Genomic DNA, 17,319 nt, shown 5'->3' on the forward strand with positions numbered 1-17,319 from the left:
CCTCACCAAAAGTTTTTTGTTTTTTTAGGGACCTATAGATAGCTAAGCTTCCTAGGTGGCTCAGTGGTAAAGAATCCTACTGCCAATACAGGAGATGTGGGTTTGATCCCTGGGTCAGGAAGATCCTCTGGAGAAGGAAATGGCAACCCACTCCAGTATTCTTGCCTGGAGAATCAATCCCATGGACAGAGGAGCCTGGCAGGCAACAGTCTATGAGGTCAAAATGAGTCGGACACGACTGAGCGACTGAGCATGCATGCGTGGAATGCTAAAGGTATATATAGATTGTGAATAAAATGGTGCAAAGTGGCTATTATCAATTCTGTTCAAAAGTGTGAAAATTTTTCAAGTTCATCTGCTTAGGTAAGGGCTTTAGGAAAGCAGAGGCAATATGCACTCAGCAGTCTTAATGTGTGGAAGAAGAATCCTGACCTCTCAATTATTTAGCTTTTTTCACATAGCTCTTGTTATTATTACTGTTGCTGTCTTAGGACTGTTTTCCTCTACACTTTCAACTGGGCGCAGGACATCACAGTGAGTTTGAGGACAAAGCCGTGGCCTTCCCCTTTCTATCTTATGGTGATATTGCCATATTTAAGACAAGTTTTTGCTCACTTATTTCCAAGTACAATGTCTATTATACTTGCACTATTCTGACTCTTCTGTCACACAGTACAATCTATTACCTAAGCAGACATCTAAAGAACATGCAGATTGCAAACCAAATGCAGTAAATGAACACAGAATTACACTAAAGGGAAAGAGTGTGGGGGCAGGGAGAGAAGAAGATACATTTTTATTCAACGCCGCCTGTGTTCCAAAAGCACTCTCTCAGGTGCTTTATTTAGCATAGTTTATTCTGTTAGCTACTTTATATAGGATAATTTATTTAACACTCACCATAGGCATGAAAGGAAATATGAGGACAAGGCTATGAGAAGTGAGGGTCGAACTCTAGGTTGAGATATAACAAGTGTCTCATCATTTACCCAGGCACATAAGTATTACTCCATGTCAACCTACATACATAACTATACTGTCACAATTTTTATATTTTTCACTTTTTTCTTGCAGCCAGAGATGTAGAGTAAAATCTAGAAAGGCATGATGTCATAGAAGCCAATGACTAAATAAATGAATAAATGGAGTATATAAACTGTATTTCCATTTCTTGATAGAGTCTCTTAAAGAATCTGCACATAAGCTGCTTATGTTTGCTCTTACCAGTTCTCTATTTATTGGCCCTGAGCAAGAAAAAAATTTTTTTTTCTTTCTCTCATTTGGGGTTCTTCCATACCTCTTCCCTTTTCCTGTTATATCCTAAGAATCTTCTATTGCTCCTGACTTCCAGTGATCACCAAATATGGTGACATAGAATTCCTAGCAACATCCTAATGCTTTAAGAATAGGTATTTTCTGATTTCCTTCCCCTCCCCTCAACTAACAAATTTCAAGTGTACAGTACCTGTTAACTATAAACATAATACTGTATAGTAGATCTCTAGCACTTTTTCATCACTGAAGAGCAACTCCTTATTTCCCCCTCCCCTAGCTCCTGGCAGCCACCCTTCTACTGTCTGCTTCTACAACTTTGATTAATTGAGATACCGCATGTAAGTGGAATCAAGCAGTATTTGTCCTTCTGGACTGGCTTATTTAACTTAGCATAATGGCGTCTAAGTTCATCTGTGTAGTTCAGTTCAGTTCAGTTGCTCAGTCATGTCCGACTCTTTACAACCCCATGGACTGCAGCACGCCAGGCTTCCCTGTCCATCACCAACTCCCAGCGCTTACTCAAACTCATGTCCATCGAGTCAGTGATGTCATCCAACCATCTCATCCTCTGTTTTCCCCTTCTCCTCCCACCTTCAGTCTTTCCCAGCATCAGGAATGAGTCAGCTCTTCGCAGCAGGTGGCCAAAGTATTGGAGTTTCAGCTTCAGCATCAGTCCTTCCAATGAGTATTCAGGACTGATTTCCTTTAGGATGGACTGGTTGGATCTCCTTGCAGTCCAAGGAGATCTGTGTAGTTGCATTTGACAAGATGTCCTTCTTTTTCAAGACTGAATAATATTCTATTGTCTATATATATCACATCATCTTTATCCATTGATGCACTGACATACATTTACATTGTTTCCACATTTTGGCTATTATACATAGTGCTGCAATGAATGTGGAAGCCCTCAGGTCTCTCTGAGATCTTGATTTAAATTCTTTTGGATAAATACCCAGTATGGAATTGCTGGGTCATATGGTAGTTTTATTCTTAATTTGTTGAAGAACCTCCACATTGTTTTCTGTGAGGACTGTACCAATTAACATTCTCATCAGTAGTGTCCAGGTGTTTCTTTTGCTCCACATCCTGGTCAACACGTGTGGTTTTGTTTTGTTTTGTTTTAAGTAATGGCCATCCTAAGAGGTGTGAGGTGATACAATATCTTATTTGGTTTTGATTTGCATTTCCCTGATGATTAGTCATGGTGAGCTTCTTTTCACAGAACTATTGACCATTTGTATATCTTTGGAGAAATTTTTAAAGTCCTTTGCCCATTTAAAAATTCAGTTATTATTATTTTTGCCATTGAGTTATAGGAGTTCCTTATATATTATGGATATTAACTCTTCATCAGATGCTTTCTGCTAATATTTCCTCTCATACCATAGGTTGCATTTTCACTGTTTCCTTTGCTGTGTGGACGTGTTTTAGTTTGATGTAGTCTCACATGTCTATTTTTGATTTTGTTGCCTCTGGTTTTGGTGTCATAGCCATGAAATCATTGCAAACACCAATGTTGTGAAGCTTTTCCCTTATGTAGTCTTCTATGAATTTATAGTTTCAGGTCTTCTGCCTAAGTCTTTAATTAATTTTGAGTTGATTTTTGTGTATGATGTTACATGTGTTCAATTTCATTCTTTTACATGTGAATATCCAGTTTTCCCAGCACTATTTGTTGAAACTTATCAGAACTAACAAATGAATCGAGTAAAGTTGCAGGATATAAAATTAATACATGAAAATCAGTTGCATTTCTATACATTAATGATGAACAATCTGAAAATGAAATTAAGAAAACAGTCCCACTTAAAAAAGCATTGAAAAGAATAAAATGCCTAGGAATAAATTTAACCAAGGAGATGAAAGGTGAAAAGTACAAAACACTGCTGATATCCTTTAAACAAAACTTGACTTGCTCTTTTAGGACTATATAAGGTCATAGGTAGATTAATCTAGTAAATAAATTCAAACTTAGTTATAAATGGTTTACTGATTTATCCTCCCCAGATACTGATCAGGAGTATTTTAACCCAAAAGTATGTAATAAGGTAATACTGGCTGAGCTGCCTGCAGGTGGAATATTTTAAAATAAATATTTAAAAATTGTAAACTGCAACACTTGGGTGTCCTGTCTAGCAGAAAACCAGCCTTTTTTTGAGGGTTAACATTTGGACAAAATCATGTACATTATTGCGTATAAATACAAGTAGTTATTCTTGGGAAATCTCTCTGAAATTATTTAGTAAGAAGGCATCATTTTAGATTTCTGCACATTGCACACATATAACTTTTCAGTGAGTCTGGGAAAATGCAGTTTGGGAGGAAGTGTGATAATAAGGGAATGGAGCTTTTTTGATCATGCCCTAGGTGAGTTGTATACATATTCCATTTAATCCTTTTTCAGACTCTATGAGGTAGATGTTCGTCCCATTTTGCTACTGTTCTGGTTTAGTCACTAAGTCCTGTCCAACTCTTTTGTGACCCCTGGACTGTACCGCCAGGCCCCTCTGTCCATGAGATTTCCCAGGTAAGCATATTGGAGTGGGCTGCCATTTCCTCCTCCAGGGGATCTTCCTGACCCAGGGATCGAACCCATGTCTCCTGCATCAGCAGGCAGATTCTTTACCAGAGCCATCAGGGAAGCCCTTGTCCCATTTTACAGATGAGGAAATGAAAGCCCAGGGAAGTAGCACCCCAGTTCACTCTTAATGTAAAACCAGGATTTGAAGCTGCATCTGCTGGAAGCCTATTTTCTCCTTACTCATCAGGTAGCCTGCCAGGGAGTTGGTGGAGAGGAGGCTGATGAGATCTGAAACTTGACTGGAGCCTTGTGAGTTATAAGCTGTCCTGTCCAAGAAGGCTTCCTGGGAGGGGCAAGTTTGAAGAAACTTTTAATATCCCTGAACTAGAAAACATTTAAGGAGTCATCTCCAAATTCACAGCCAAAAATCAGGTTAAAGTAGTTGTGAAATTAATCTGATGGGTTGCTTAACTGCCCCCAGGTGTATCTTGTGTTCTTCAAGATCACCGAATAGGGGTGGGCCTGGAGTGGCTTAAGAGGCAGATGGAAGGTCTTCCACACCATTTTCCTCTGGACACTGGGGACACTATGCTGGTGGTCACTGAAAGGTCTAGTTTATGTGGTTTGGTAAAAATAGAAATAATCAAAGTTCAATAAAAAGAGCATCCCTTCTGTCCGATAGATTCTGGTTGTTTGCGGGGAACTTTGCCGAGTGACTTCGAGAAGTTCGGAAGTGTCCAAAGATCTTGTTATTTTTCCTGGATGCACCCTCACTGTCATTTATTTTGCTCTCCTGGGAACAGCAATATACTGGGTTCTCTAGCTTTTCAGTTCATAATATATTTCTCATTAACCAAAGCCCAGCCTTATGCCTTAGCATGGCAATTAGTGAGAGGCCTTTCTTTTAAAAAAAATTTAAAGGCGATTAAATTCATTTAGGGGAGAACAGTATACAAGACATGAGCTCTAAACTTTTTTGTGTGAGTGCAATTGGCATGGAATTCTGTCATGTGCCAATGTTTGATTATCATCTGGAATTTCGCTGCTGATTTACTTTCTGTTAGGACAAAACTCCCTCCGGCAGTGTCCTCTGAAAGGCTCTCTCCCCGAGGTTATCATCCCACCGCGTCCCTACAGTACAGACAGCTCAACCCATGGTGACGACTCACAGAGACTCGGGGAGCCTCCCGGGCCGCCGGTGGCCCAGTTTGCACGCTGTCAGTCTCAGCAAAACCGTCTCCTGCTCTGTCCCTTTGCCTCCCACAGCGGCCAGTTACAGTTGATGAGCCTTAAACTATGGGGGGTAGAAAGACGTCCAGAGCCATTTCCTGTTGGCGGTGTGCTGATTCAGGACAAGCGCAATCCTGGGGCGTGGGTTTTGGAATACCCTCTGACCAATTTCTGGGTTTTTTTTTTTTTTTTTTTTTGGTCCTTATGAAAAACTTCCTGGCTTCCAGTACTGCCGTTCTCACTGGGGTCGCCCCGATTGAATCTACATTCCATAAGTAACACGCAGATAATAGACGTTTATCCGACCCCCTCCTCCCATCCCTTTTTGCACCCCCCCCCCCTTTATTTCTTTGAGCGAAGGAAGGAGAAACACGCTTAGATCCCCGTACCGCACCCGGACCTTTTGGGGGCACCTGGTGGCCAATCAGGAAAACCTGATCCACGGGAAACGGTGGCTGGCTGCCGATCACCTTCAGGGCTGGAGAAATCACGGCGTGCTAACTTTATCCGCGGGATTTCAGAAAGGGAGAGTGTGCTCCCGAGCACAAACAGGAAAGCCTGACATCACGGAGCGGCGGGGTGGCGCGGGGAGGAGTCTGCGGCGCCCTCGCTCGCCGGCTCGCTGGCCGCGCTCCCTTTGTGGCCGAGTCGCGCGCACCGGCGGCGGCGGGCGCGTGTCTGTGCTCCGTGCGCGGCGGCCGCGCGGGGCCGGGGCTTGGAGGCGCCGCGGCTGAGCCGCGCGGGGATCGCGTTCGCCTGGGAGCGGGGCGCATCATGCCGCGTCCACACACCGGAGAGAAAACTGAGAATGAAATTGCTTTGGCAAGCTAAAATGGTAACGAGAACTCTCTGCCTTCTCCCGACGCTGCTCTGGTGGGGAATCTTCTCCCGCTTTCTCTGGGCGGGTTTTGGACTCTCTCGGAGTGAACGGAGCCATCCGATCCCAGACTTGGGAGCTCAGAGCTTTCTCTCTCGGCTTTCTCCGCCTTCCTCTCTGCGTGTCTTCTCCGTTTAAACTATACTTATTTTTCTCAGCAGTTGCTTTTGGTGTATCTGGGCTGATGTTTGTCAGCAAAGGAAAACTTTTCAGGCAGGAGGTCTGTGAGTCTGGGTGAATCGCGGAGCGCCTCTGAGTCCCAGCGGCTCTTTAAACACAAACTTCAAGTTTAGGGAAACCCAGGGGGTCGCTGCACACAGCCGATGTGTTGCTTTTTTCTGCACTTGCCAAGTTATTTGACGGAAATAAAATTTTTATCCCTCCCGCTAACTTTCTGGGTTCCCAAACAATAAGAGGAGAAAAAAGACTTGCGAAGTATCTCGTTCCAAAGGAGCGAGCACTCTTAGCATTTTAAACACTTGTTTGTGGCAGAGTTTAAAATGCAGTTTGCTCCAAGAACGGAGCCACTTATAAAGAGACAAACTTCTTCTGCCAGTGAATTCTTTTTCCTTTCATTTAAGGAGGAAAAGTGAGCCAGGACTAAACTTCAGTTTCTTTAAGAAAGAAAAAAAAAAAGGCTTTAGAAAGCTATTTAAGATACGTGAAGGAGTCTAGGAAAAATAAAAGGAAAAGCCCTGGGCTCTTGATAGCATAGGAAAGGGCTGGGGGGGCCAAGAAAATCTCAGCATTCCCCCTATAACAGTGTGTCTTATTTGTTCTGATTGTAATATTTATTTTGAACAGCCCATCTTATGCCCTGAGTGCTGTTGTAAGCTGCAAAGCAGCTGGGATAGATTGTGGTTAGTGGAGAGGGGGAAAAAAAAACAAACAAATTTTTCTTTTTCTTTGTCCTGTCTCCTGGCAGAGCTCGATTCAGGACTGGGGTGAAGAGGTAGAGGAAGGAGCTGTTTACCATGTCACCCTCAAGAGAGTCCAGATTCAACAGGCTGCCAATAAAGGAGCGAGATGGCTCGGGGTGAGTAAAGCTGGGGAGACTGTGAGCCTTGGACTTGCAGGGCCTCTTGTTCTGTGAATATCATTATTATTTAGCAGAGGCAGGTTTTTTTTCTTCTCCATTTCTTCTCTTTTGGCCTTAAAAAGGAAACTGCCAATGACCAAGTGTTTGCACTAGCCATACCGGTCTGTTTTTGTACTTATTCTTTTCCGAAGCGTCTCCCTTAGGTTTGTAAATAATTCAGAACGTCTTAGAGACATCTTGAGGTATTTGGCAAATGGAGTGAGGGTGGGGTGGCAGAAAGTAACGTAGAGTAACAGGACCAGAAGATGGCACCGCGTCACCCGCTGGCATCCTTTTCTCTCCCCCGCTTTTGATCCCGACAGCCCTTCTCCCGCTCCTCTTCTTGTACCAAGTACCCAGAACGCTCAGGGGCGCTGAGACTCCAAATCGGCCTCCTATGGGGGGCGGCGCGTTTCCCATGGTTACATCCTCTACAGGGTACTTAGTGTCCACCTCTTCATGTGTCCAGTGCGTGGAGGGCTGGGGCTTTGGAGAAACACTGCTTCCATAAACAACATTTTTGCCCCCTGCTGAGATTTTAAAGTATTGGGTGAGATCATGTGAGTTATTCATTATCTCCTAATGGATCCTTCAGCATATCCCAACTAAAGGGGATGTGGGAAGCCTGGGCAGACATCATCATGTGGAAGAACGAAGGAGTTCTTCATCTGGAGGTAGAAGGAATCCTCCGAGAACAGTGAGAGGTGATACAGAGAGCTTTGAGAAAGAACATAGCGGTAAGCGAACAGAGAGGTTGGAGTGTGGGTTCCCCAGGCCTTATTCTGGTCATACTCAGGCTTCACAGCTGATGGGCTTGAGAACAGTGAAGATTATGCACCAGCATCCAATCTCTAATATCTTTGGGTTTCAGAAAATTCAGGTTGTTTTTTAAAATTTTTTTTTTTTTTTTAATTTGAGCAGCAGTCAAAGGTCATGTGCAAAAGAGGACAGGAAACAAAACTGCCCAGGGCTTTAAGACTAGAGGCAGCATGTGACTTGCAATTCCTGGAGTTTAAGGCAGGATGGCCAGCAGCAATGATTTCCTCTTCCGTGGGTCTCCTGGGCTGCTGACACAGGCATTCATTGCTTTGGGCTTCCCCAGCTGCTTCAAGTCAGGCTGCGTATTTGGGGTTGAAGTACCACCCGCTAGGGCAGTCAGTTGTTAGTTGCATCTGTAGGTATAGCCTAGAAAGGTAGGAGCCTTTCCTTTGAAAGCCTGAGGTCTTCACTTCTTAAGCAGGTACCTTACTCGGAATATGATTTTGAAATTAATTAGGTGTATCACCAGCAGACCTGATAGGAAAAGCAGAACTAGAGTTCTGACAAGTCATCACTTTATATTTTTGGTGGTTGCGTGTATTGCATTTTATTTAAATGCAGTATTGATGTGGTTTGGCCCAAGTATTTCAAAATGATTCACAAGCTTCTGAAGCAGCTGCCTTCAAAAGGGTTATTACATTTTCTGATGCCAGGTTGTTCCTCTCTTTATAATGAGACTGATGTTGCTTGGACGACAGCTTTAGTTTTTGGCCAAACACAATAGCCGTGAATGAGTAAGTCATGGGAAAATGGACAGGTTAACTCTGTAGGTCCCAAACACAACGAATTATGGTTCATTTAGATGTCCCCAGTTATTTGGTAATTCTCACTGACCATTGTGTTCACGGGACTTCTCTCCACCCCCTCCCAGAGTCCTCACATTTATGCACAGTTCGGAGTTGGTTCATCCCGGATTTAGCAGTAGAGCTAAAATACCAAGAGGGAAATATGTGAAAAGATTGCTTCTAGTTGATGGAGGGATTTGTCCCCTCCTCCCATTTCAACAAAGTATGATTTGCTGTGATCACCCCTCGTGCTCAGGAACCAGTTCTAGGAACTCCCCCACCCCAATTCCCCTTGTTTTCTTGTCTTCGGTGTCCTGTTGGGAAGCACTGTTTTTGTCCTTGGAAATTCCAGACTTAATTAAATGTGACTCAACCAATTGAGCCATAGCAATTACAAAGCTTTTCTCTTGAGGCCTGTGAGTGGCTTCTCTATACTTGTTTTTCCAGTCACCCTTTCAGAATTCTTCAGAGCAACCAGTTTTATTTATTGACTTATTATTGACCTATAGCAGATGTGCACTCCGGTGTTAGTGGTCCCGTATGCTACATGATGATTTGACATTTGCACGCATTTATGAAATGATCACCATGATAATCCTAGTAAGCCTTTGTCCCCATACAAAGTCACCGTGATATCGACCGTATTCCTCACGTCAAAACAACTGGGTTTATAGTGAACCAGAGATGGAGATGAGGTGAGCTCATGTCAAAATATGACAATGGTTCATGAGGAAAGGTGGAGTTGTGATTACCTCTTTCCACGTGAGGAAACTAAAGTCGAGAGAAGTTAAATTGCTTGCCGGGGTCACACAGCTAGGAAGTGGTAGAGGCTGGATTTGAACCCAAATGTTTAGTTCCTTGCTGTTGGGAGCTGCCTGGGACCTGAAGGCTGCTTCCATAGTAGTGGAAGAAACATTGACTCAGAAGAACAAGGATGCTCATAATATACTTTCCCTGTACGTATTACCTGGTTCAAGACTCAAGACATACGGCTTTCTTTTCTTTATGCTTTGAGTGATAACTTGAGCTGCAAATTGAGATATTTGCTGTGAAGATGTGTTTCTTGTTGATAAGCTCTCCATGTTGGATGTGTAAAGTGTGGGGCACCAAAGACGTGCGAGTTTATGTAGCACCTGAAGTGGGGGTATGACTCTCATTACAAGTCTATAAGGCTAATTAGGAAAACCTAAATGACTGAGTGGGCTTCCCAGGAATATGCCTGCCAATGCAGGAGACGTGGGTTCGATCCCTGGTCTGGGAAGATACCCTGGAGAAGGAAATGGCAACCCACTCCAATATTCTTGGCTGGGAAATCCCATGTAGAGCCTGGTGGGCTACAGTCCATGGGGTCCCTAAAGAGGCTATAGGCCACGGGGTCCCAGAAGAGTTGGAGATGACTTAGCATCCGAACGACAACAACAAAGTGACTGAGTGTAGTTTTTGTAGTTTCTAGTACTCTGATCACAAAACAGAATTAAGATCCAATTTGGGAAGGATAAAAAAAAAAAAATTACACATCCTCAGATGTGAAGTATCATACAATCCAAAATGTTGAGGACATTCTTTGTTTTGTTTGTGAAATTTTGTGTTCAGTTGCTCTTTTGAAGTAACACTCTGTCTTCAGTTGTAAGTATACAGTCAACTATGGCTCAGGCTGGATTTAGGTGCATGCAGCTACAACTTTGCTCACTGACAGTGAAGTTATGCTGGGCAACTTTGAAAAACCAAATATTGTTGAAATACTGATTCAATTTTCTCTTTACAGTAACATCTTAGGCTGGGATAATTTTACCCAGTTATAACCCTCAAAGAAAAATGGTTCTGATTATGTCAGAGAATCATAAAATCTCAGGGCTGGAAGAGACATTAAAAATAATGTATCCAACTGTTCGATTAAGCTTATAGAAAAATTTCCAATAATTTTTGGAAGAGCAAATAGTAAAAAGTTATTATTCTACTTTGGTCCCAGTGTCATGGTCATACATTGACAATGAAATGTAGAAACAATTTAGGAAAATATCAGTATTCTCTGGAAGCAGGAAATGTCCCATTTTAGGAGGAATATTCAGATGGACCGAGGAAAGGGAACCACTGTTAGGGGAAGGGCTTCAGTGTCCAGAGCCCATTTTGCTGTCTTCAGACTATGGCAGGCTCAGGGTCCAGAGAAACCTGTCAAACCCAAGGTTATCTCAGAGTGGGGATATTTGTTTCCCAGGCAGGATTGGAAGAGTGCGGTCACCTCTGCAAGGTCTGTGGGGAGTGGAATGGTCAGCAGATCGTCACATGGCTTGTCTCGGTTCTGGGCTCCTGTGGCCCGTGTGTGGGGCCCCAGTGCCTCCCTGCCCTTCGGCCCATGTTTATCACACTGTCTCCCACAGAGGCCCTTGTTGGGTTGAATTGAAATATTTGATAGCTGGGAGGCTGGTAAAGATAATGAAATGGGACAGGAGAAAACAGAATGCCTTTAGAAATAAAAGGAACTAGAATTCTGTTCTAGTTGCTCGTGGGTTGTATGAGTGCAGTGGGAAGGTAAACACTAGTCAGGCTGGGTGGAGACGTTGACCTCAACTTGAGTAGACTATGGGGTTGAGTCTTCCTGGTGTTTTTGTGGCCCTGCTGTCAGTAAGTGCCTTTAAATGGCATACAGTTCTCTGCATTTTCAGCTCACTTCACTTCTGGAAAGCTCCTCTGATCTCCCTGGCCTGGAGGACGTGCCGCTTCTGCATGTCTCAGAGGCATTCTTTATCTCTCTGTCATATATTTACCTCTCTCTGCTGTAACTGTTTGTTTGTATTCCCCATTAGACTCTAAGCCCCGTGAAGTGGGAACTGTGACCATCTAGTTGGCAAAAACTCAGTATTTGTTGAATGAATGGATCAAGCTTCATGCCTTCTGGGGAGGCAGATATTATCTTGATAAATATGAAGGTATGGTTGCTCCTGATTTAAAACCAAATTAGAATGAAGATATTAGCTTACAAAGAAGAGGGGTGCATGGGCGTGAGAAAAACTAATTAGCTATGATTACAGCTGTCTTACTTCCTTCCTATAACAAAGCAGGGCCCAAACAAAGATAGTGGTTATTCATTTTAACAACAACAACAAAAAAAAATGGCAGTGAATTAACTTGCCTTTTAAAGCCCAGAGGTCCAATTGTATTGAGTGTTGAAGAAAGAAAGGCAATGCACAAGTTAGAAAGTGTTGGCAAACATTACCATCATGTGTGGTCGTATGGTCGGAGGGCTCAGGAGCAGGGTTTTAGAATTTTAAGGAGATAAGCCTTAGAGAGGCCCTCAGTTTATAGTTTGTCATCCTTGTTTTCATCTAGGAAAACAGGCCCTTGTGTTGCCTTATTTTGATATATCAGAATGTTTAATTTAAGCTTTAGAAAGTAAATTCCAAAATTTAGCAACCATCTGTAAAAGAACCAACTGGTATTTTTCATTTTGACCATGGGAGCTTGTTTCTAAAATAATCCAATATTACAGCATGTGGCCACCACCCATCAAGAAGATATGGTAAATTTCAGTTGCCTGAGCTATTGTTGTTACCTTGCGTCCTTTCACTGCTTTCAGAATCTTCTGGGGTCTGCGTAAGGAGTATTTAGCACATAAGACAAGAATATCCATTTCAGTTCAGCAATTCTGGGGACAGTCAAGTTCAAGATACATGTCTGTCCCCAGCAAATACATAACAGCGTGGTCATGAGGCCCATTAACTCCTTTGCTTACAGTATACGCGCGGGCTCAGTTGTGTCTGACTCTTTGTGACCCCTTGGACCATAGCCCGCCAGGCTCCTCTGTGCATAGGTTATCCTGGTAAGAATACTGGAGTGGGTTGCCATTTCCTCCTCCAGAAGATCTTCCTGACACAGGGATGAACCTGCGTCTCCTCCATCTGCTGCATTGGCAGGCAGATTCTTGACCACTCTGCCACCTGGTAAGCCCCATAGTATATGTGCCGTTAAATTAACATTATAAACATATTTCATTCTTATTTCTGTCAAATTTTAAAGAAAAATTTCCTGGGGTTTTAAATTTAGCACGGAAAGAAGAGCAGTAAAGTCAGTAGCCCGCCTTTCCCCTTTAGCTCTTAGCTTGGATTCTCCACTGCCCCATCCCACTTATTTTGGTTTCCTTTGTCCATGGCATGCATATCCTTGTATGTATCCCCTTTCCACATAATCAGAATCCTGTAGTGACTGATCTCTACACATTTTGCACTAAAATATGCAGTAGTAGGCTAAAATAAATAGAATGTTTAAATTTCTACCCAAATAGACTTTTTAACAGGAAAGAAAAAAAAAAAAGATGTCTGTGAATGGACCAAGGCAAGGACTGGTGAAATGGGGGAAGATAGGGAATGTAGCTTTGTTCCATGAGAGACGCTCAGCAGGCTCGTGTCTGGGTTGCTGATGGGTGTGGCTGTCCCCACAGAGTTGATCTGGAATCTGGAGTCTGGGCAGTTTCTGGGATGTTTGCTAGTGAAACACCCACTGTGAACTCCCTTGCTGCTGTTGCCGCTGTGCAATTCTGTCATCTGCATTGGAGTCTGCTAACCTCCCCTTTCATAGGATCCATTGATTCACTAACAACCTACTTTACGCCAGACACCCCATTAAACCTTGGGAATCCAAAGTGATACAAGACACACTCCTTATTCTTCAGGAGATTTCAGGTAGTAAGGGAGACAGAAACATAAGCTAATTACCATGTATTGTGGTCAGTGTGACCAGTGCTGTGTAAGACATCTGCATTGGGTGTTAGGGGAGCCGAGAAGGGCGGTGTGTAGATCAGGTAGGTGTAGGCCCTCCTGGAAGGCTGCACGGAAGAAGGATCCTTTTGTGGTGAGTTGATGGATAATTAGGAGTTAGGTGAGGATGTGGGGGGCCCTGGAGGCAGGCATTCCAGCCAGAGAGCACAGCGTAGGAGAAAGCGTGGGTGCCAGAGATGAAAGCCCCGTGTGAGGCTCAGCCTGGGGAAGAGGGAGGGGCACCTGGGCGGGCAGTGATGGGAAAGGACCCCAGGGAGCAGGGCTGGAGCCAGGTCTGTGCTGAGCTGTGGAATTTGTCTGGTCCTGAGCGCTGGGTTGTCATCACTGAAGGGCTTTTGGCAGAGCGACTGGGTCAGATTTACATTTTAGAGAGATGACTGACAGCTGAGGGGTGGACGCCAGGGGAAGGAGGCTGAAGTGGTCATGACCTGAGGAAAGAGATAAGGACCTGGGTGAAACTGGGGCAGTGGAGCCAGGAGGGTGGGGAGTATAGGGAGGACTGATGCTGAAGCTGAAACTCCAATACTTTGGCCCCCTGGTGCGAAGAGCTGACTCATTGGAAAAGACCCTGATGCTGGGAAAGATTGAAGGCAGGAGGAGAAGGGGGTGATAGAGGATGAGATGGTTGGATGGCATCACTGACTCAATGGGCATGAGTTTGAGCAAACTCTGGGAGTTGGTGATGGATAGGGAAGACTGGCGTGCTGCAGTCCATGGGGTCGGACACGACTGAGCGACTGAACTGAACTGAAGCATAGGGAGAGTGGGGGGAGGAGAGACTGACTTCCAGAGTTCTGAGTAAACTCTGGAAGCCGGTGATGGACAGGGGAGGCCCGGCAGGCGTGGATCTTAGCCACCTGGGGTTCAGAGAGCAGGTCAGAAGCCTTCTGGCTTTCCGGGGTCAGCGGCACCCTCTTCTCATTGGATGGAATGTCCCGGGGACTTCAAGGCAGGCTTGCTCCATGTAAACACTAGCAACTGTCCTGTCGGCACGGCCCAAAGGCCAGACCCAGGCGTGCCTGCTGTGTCGTGTCCAGAGGCGCAGTCTCGGATCTGGGTTATGAACGGGGGGCAGCAGGCTCTGCTTGTTTCTCAGATTCCAGAGTACTTTGAAGAGCTTGTGGTTTCTCTGTGTTTTTTTTCCCCCTTCCAAAGTCTTCTGTTTCCTTACAAACTAAACAGATTGAGTCTGTAGGCCACAGAGAGAGGATAAATGTGGAACCCACAGGACTGTGATTACAGAGTTGTATTTTAGACAACGGCAGTTAAAGTTATAATTGTGTTGTTAGAGACACAAGAAATTTTATGGTTAGGTGTTCTGGTCTCTTTCTTTCTCCCTGCTCCATGTCTTTAAACTCTTTCTATTTATTCCGGCAGTTGGCATGGCCACTCTCAGGGGCTCAGTCTGATTGCTGACTCCACTCATACCAAAGAAGAAATTTGGTAAGATCTAATGCTTCCTTTTGGGGCTTCCCTGGTGGCTCAGACTGTACAGGATCTGCCTGCAATGCAGGCGACCTGGGTTTGATCCCTGGGTGAGGAAGATCCCCTGGCGAAGGGAGTGGCAACCCACTCCAGCATTCTTGCCTAGGAAATCCCGTGGACAGACGAGCCTGGTGGGCTACAGTCCATGGGGTCACAAAAGAGGTGGACGTGATTGAGCGACTAAACAGTGCTTCCTTAGTTTGCCGCCCACCACAGTCCCAATCTTTCTCTCTTATACACATACACAGACACGCACACGCTGTAAATTGAAGTGTCTTTTGGTATTGTATTTTCTTAGGATTTGGTACGTCTTTCTAATGTCATTTCATGACCTCTTTCTATATAACTGATCAAAGCCTGATCTTGGCTGTAGATCGTTTGGTTTCTCTTGTCATTTCTTCGTTTGGTTTCTCTTGTGTCATTCTTGTGGTTGATTAAGTTTCTTCTGTTTAGGAACTGTCCTCAGTTTAAAAAGGATATAAATGAGAAGAGGAGGGAATAAAGGTAGGAAGAGATTACATTAGGTGGAAGATACCTCCTGGATAAAATCCCGCTAGTCTTGTGCAAAGAGAGAGAGAGGCATGTCTTTTACTGCTCATCCTTTGGGCTTAACACCGTAGGAATACCTGGGCCTTCTCACCAGTGTGGCTGTGTACTGTGTTCCGATGAATGGGGTTTTTGCGTGGCTTGGTTCCTCAAAGCCGTCTTTATGTCATGCCGTGTATGCCTGACTCCTGAGGATAATGATGGTGGTGACTGGGAGTGGGATGGTGTGTTGTTGGCGGTTCTGTATATCCTTCCACCCTCACAGAATCATTACCCTACATTTTCTAGAGTTTAATTGCTTGTACCATCTGTGGTCCATTCATTTGAATTCATTTCCACACAGTTAATCTCATCCCATGTACACTCCTCCAGACAGTCTTTGTTTGTTTGCTCTTTTCAGAAAGGAATTGAGCAATTTAGCTTTTTCCCCCTTTGTTTCATTTTCTGCTGATTTTAGTACCCTTCTTCATCTTTTATAAAAGCAAAGCCAAGGCTGGGTCCTTCCAGCTTCATCATTCTAAAGATAATCTGAAGGCCACAGATAAACTTTTTCTGCTAAAAGTAGGATGTCTTTGGTCAGTAACATCAACTGAGGCTCTTGGCAACTCTCTTGGAAGCAACTGTTCCTTAGACAGATGCCGTTCTCCTGCCCGTGACTTCTGCCACTGCTGGTGACAGAGTTAGAAATATGTGGACGATTTCTAACAAAAGCGCATGTAATGGATGTAGGTAAAAATAATTGAAACTAGATTTGACATCGGCTGAAAATGAAATGCTTCATAGTCCTGGCTCTTCTAATTAAAGTTGCAGTCCTTGAAATTCTTTATGGAGATAACGGATCCTCCCAAATAAAAAATTCAGGAAATGGGAAGCATTTGGTTAGTTTGTGAAGCACAGGAAAACATTTGCTGTCTTCTATCCAAATATTGACTCCCCCTAATGACACCACACAATGAGCATATCTGTTTTACACACGACTTACCCAGGGGTGAACAGGGCCCAGAGCCATCAGGTCCTGGCCGGGGAATCAGTTTGGGGTTCTTTCCCCCTGACTTGGAGCCTTTGCAGGAGACAGCACCTCCTACTTGCTCTTTCTTTTCAGGGTTTTTTTTTTTTTTTTTCTTTCCAGCAGGAGCACCAGTTGAGGGCGGTAACTCATGCCCTGGCCATGAGTCTGTGCTTTGGAGCCAGACAGACTTGAATCCAGAGGTGGCCTCTGCCCGTGTGTGGCAATGTGAGCTTGAGCTCTGAAGTTACTTCTCTCAGTCCAAGTTCTTCACCTGGAAAGGGAGGAAATTAGCAGTCCCCTCTGGACTGAATTATGAGGAGGAAGTTGTGTGGGTAAGGTGCTTGGCACTGAGCCTAGGATATGGTCTGCCCTTCCTCACTGAGCAGTGGGGGTCCCATGAGGACCCCACTGTCTGGGAGCCCTTTTGAACCCCACCATGGAACCGTGTAGAGGCGTGGGTGCCCCCCGATGCTTGCTGTTGTATAGAAACCAGACCGCATGACTGAGACACGGTCTTAGAGACGCTTTGTGTCCCTGACATCCATTTCTCATTTTGCACATCTGGGAGGAAGGGCTGTGGCAGGGTTTAGTAATCCTTGTTTATTAGAAGTAATATGCATCACTGTGTTTTCTCTGCCTGGCTGCCTGTATGGTGAAAGACGATTATGAACTGGGCTCCAGTATTTCGCATTTCAGATTCCTTCAGTTTTCCTCTGTAGTTAATTTGTCAGTGCTCTGATTTTTCATGCTTTAAAAATATTTTATGACTTAACAATGGACTATATTCTGTCTTCTACATTTGCTATTTCTGCCTGAAAAATGGGAAGGTAGGAAACGATTTTAAAAAAAATTGCATGGTAAACATGCTAATCATTCTTCATTGGACATAACGTGGAATGTGAATAAGTTCTGCTTGCAC

General features: G+C 44.2%; 1 protein-coding gene across 2 annotated transcripts in view; it reads left to right on the plus strand.

Moving 5' to 3' along the window:
• The window catches only part of RGL1 (ral guanine nucleotide dissociation stimulator like 1), a 270,929-nt gene that overhangs the window by 135,048 nt on the left and 118,562 nt on the right, over positions 1-17,319 (plus strand). The window contains exons 1-2 of one of the 2 annotated variants that reach the window (XM_065936189.1): positions 5,685-5,864; positions 6,832-6,942. In XM_065936189.1, the coding sequence (XP_065792261.1) occupies positions 5,838-5,864; positions 6,832-6,942 (138 nt within the window). In that variant the 5' untranslated portion in view covers positions 5,685-5,837. Of the gene's footprint in view, positions 1-5,684; positions 5,865-6,831; positions 6,943-17,319 lie in introns of those variants that run through there. The other variant, XM_065936188.1, reaches the window with a different exon arrangement.

This window comes from Muntiacus reevesi, chromosome 5, assembly GCF_963930625.1.
Source record: "Muntiacus reevesi chromosome 5, mMunRee1.1, whole genome shotgun sequence".
Taxonomy (NCBI): domain Eukaryota; kingdom Metazoa; phylum Chordata; class Mammalia; order Artiodactyla; family Cervidae; genus Muntiacus; species Muntiacus reevesi.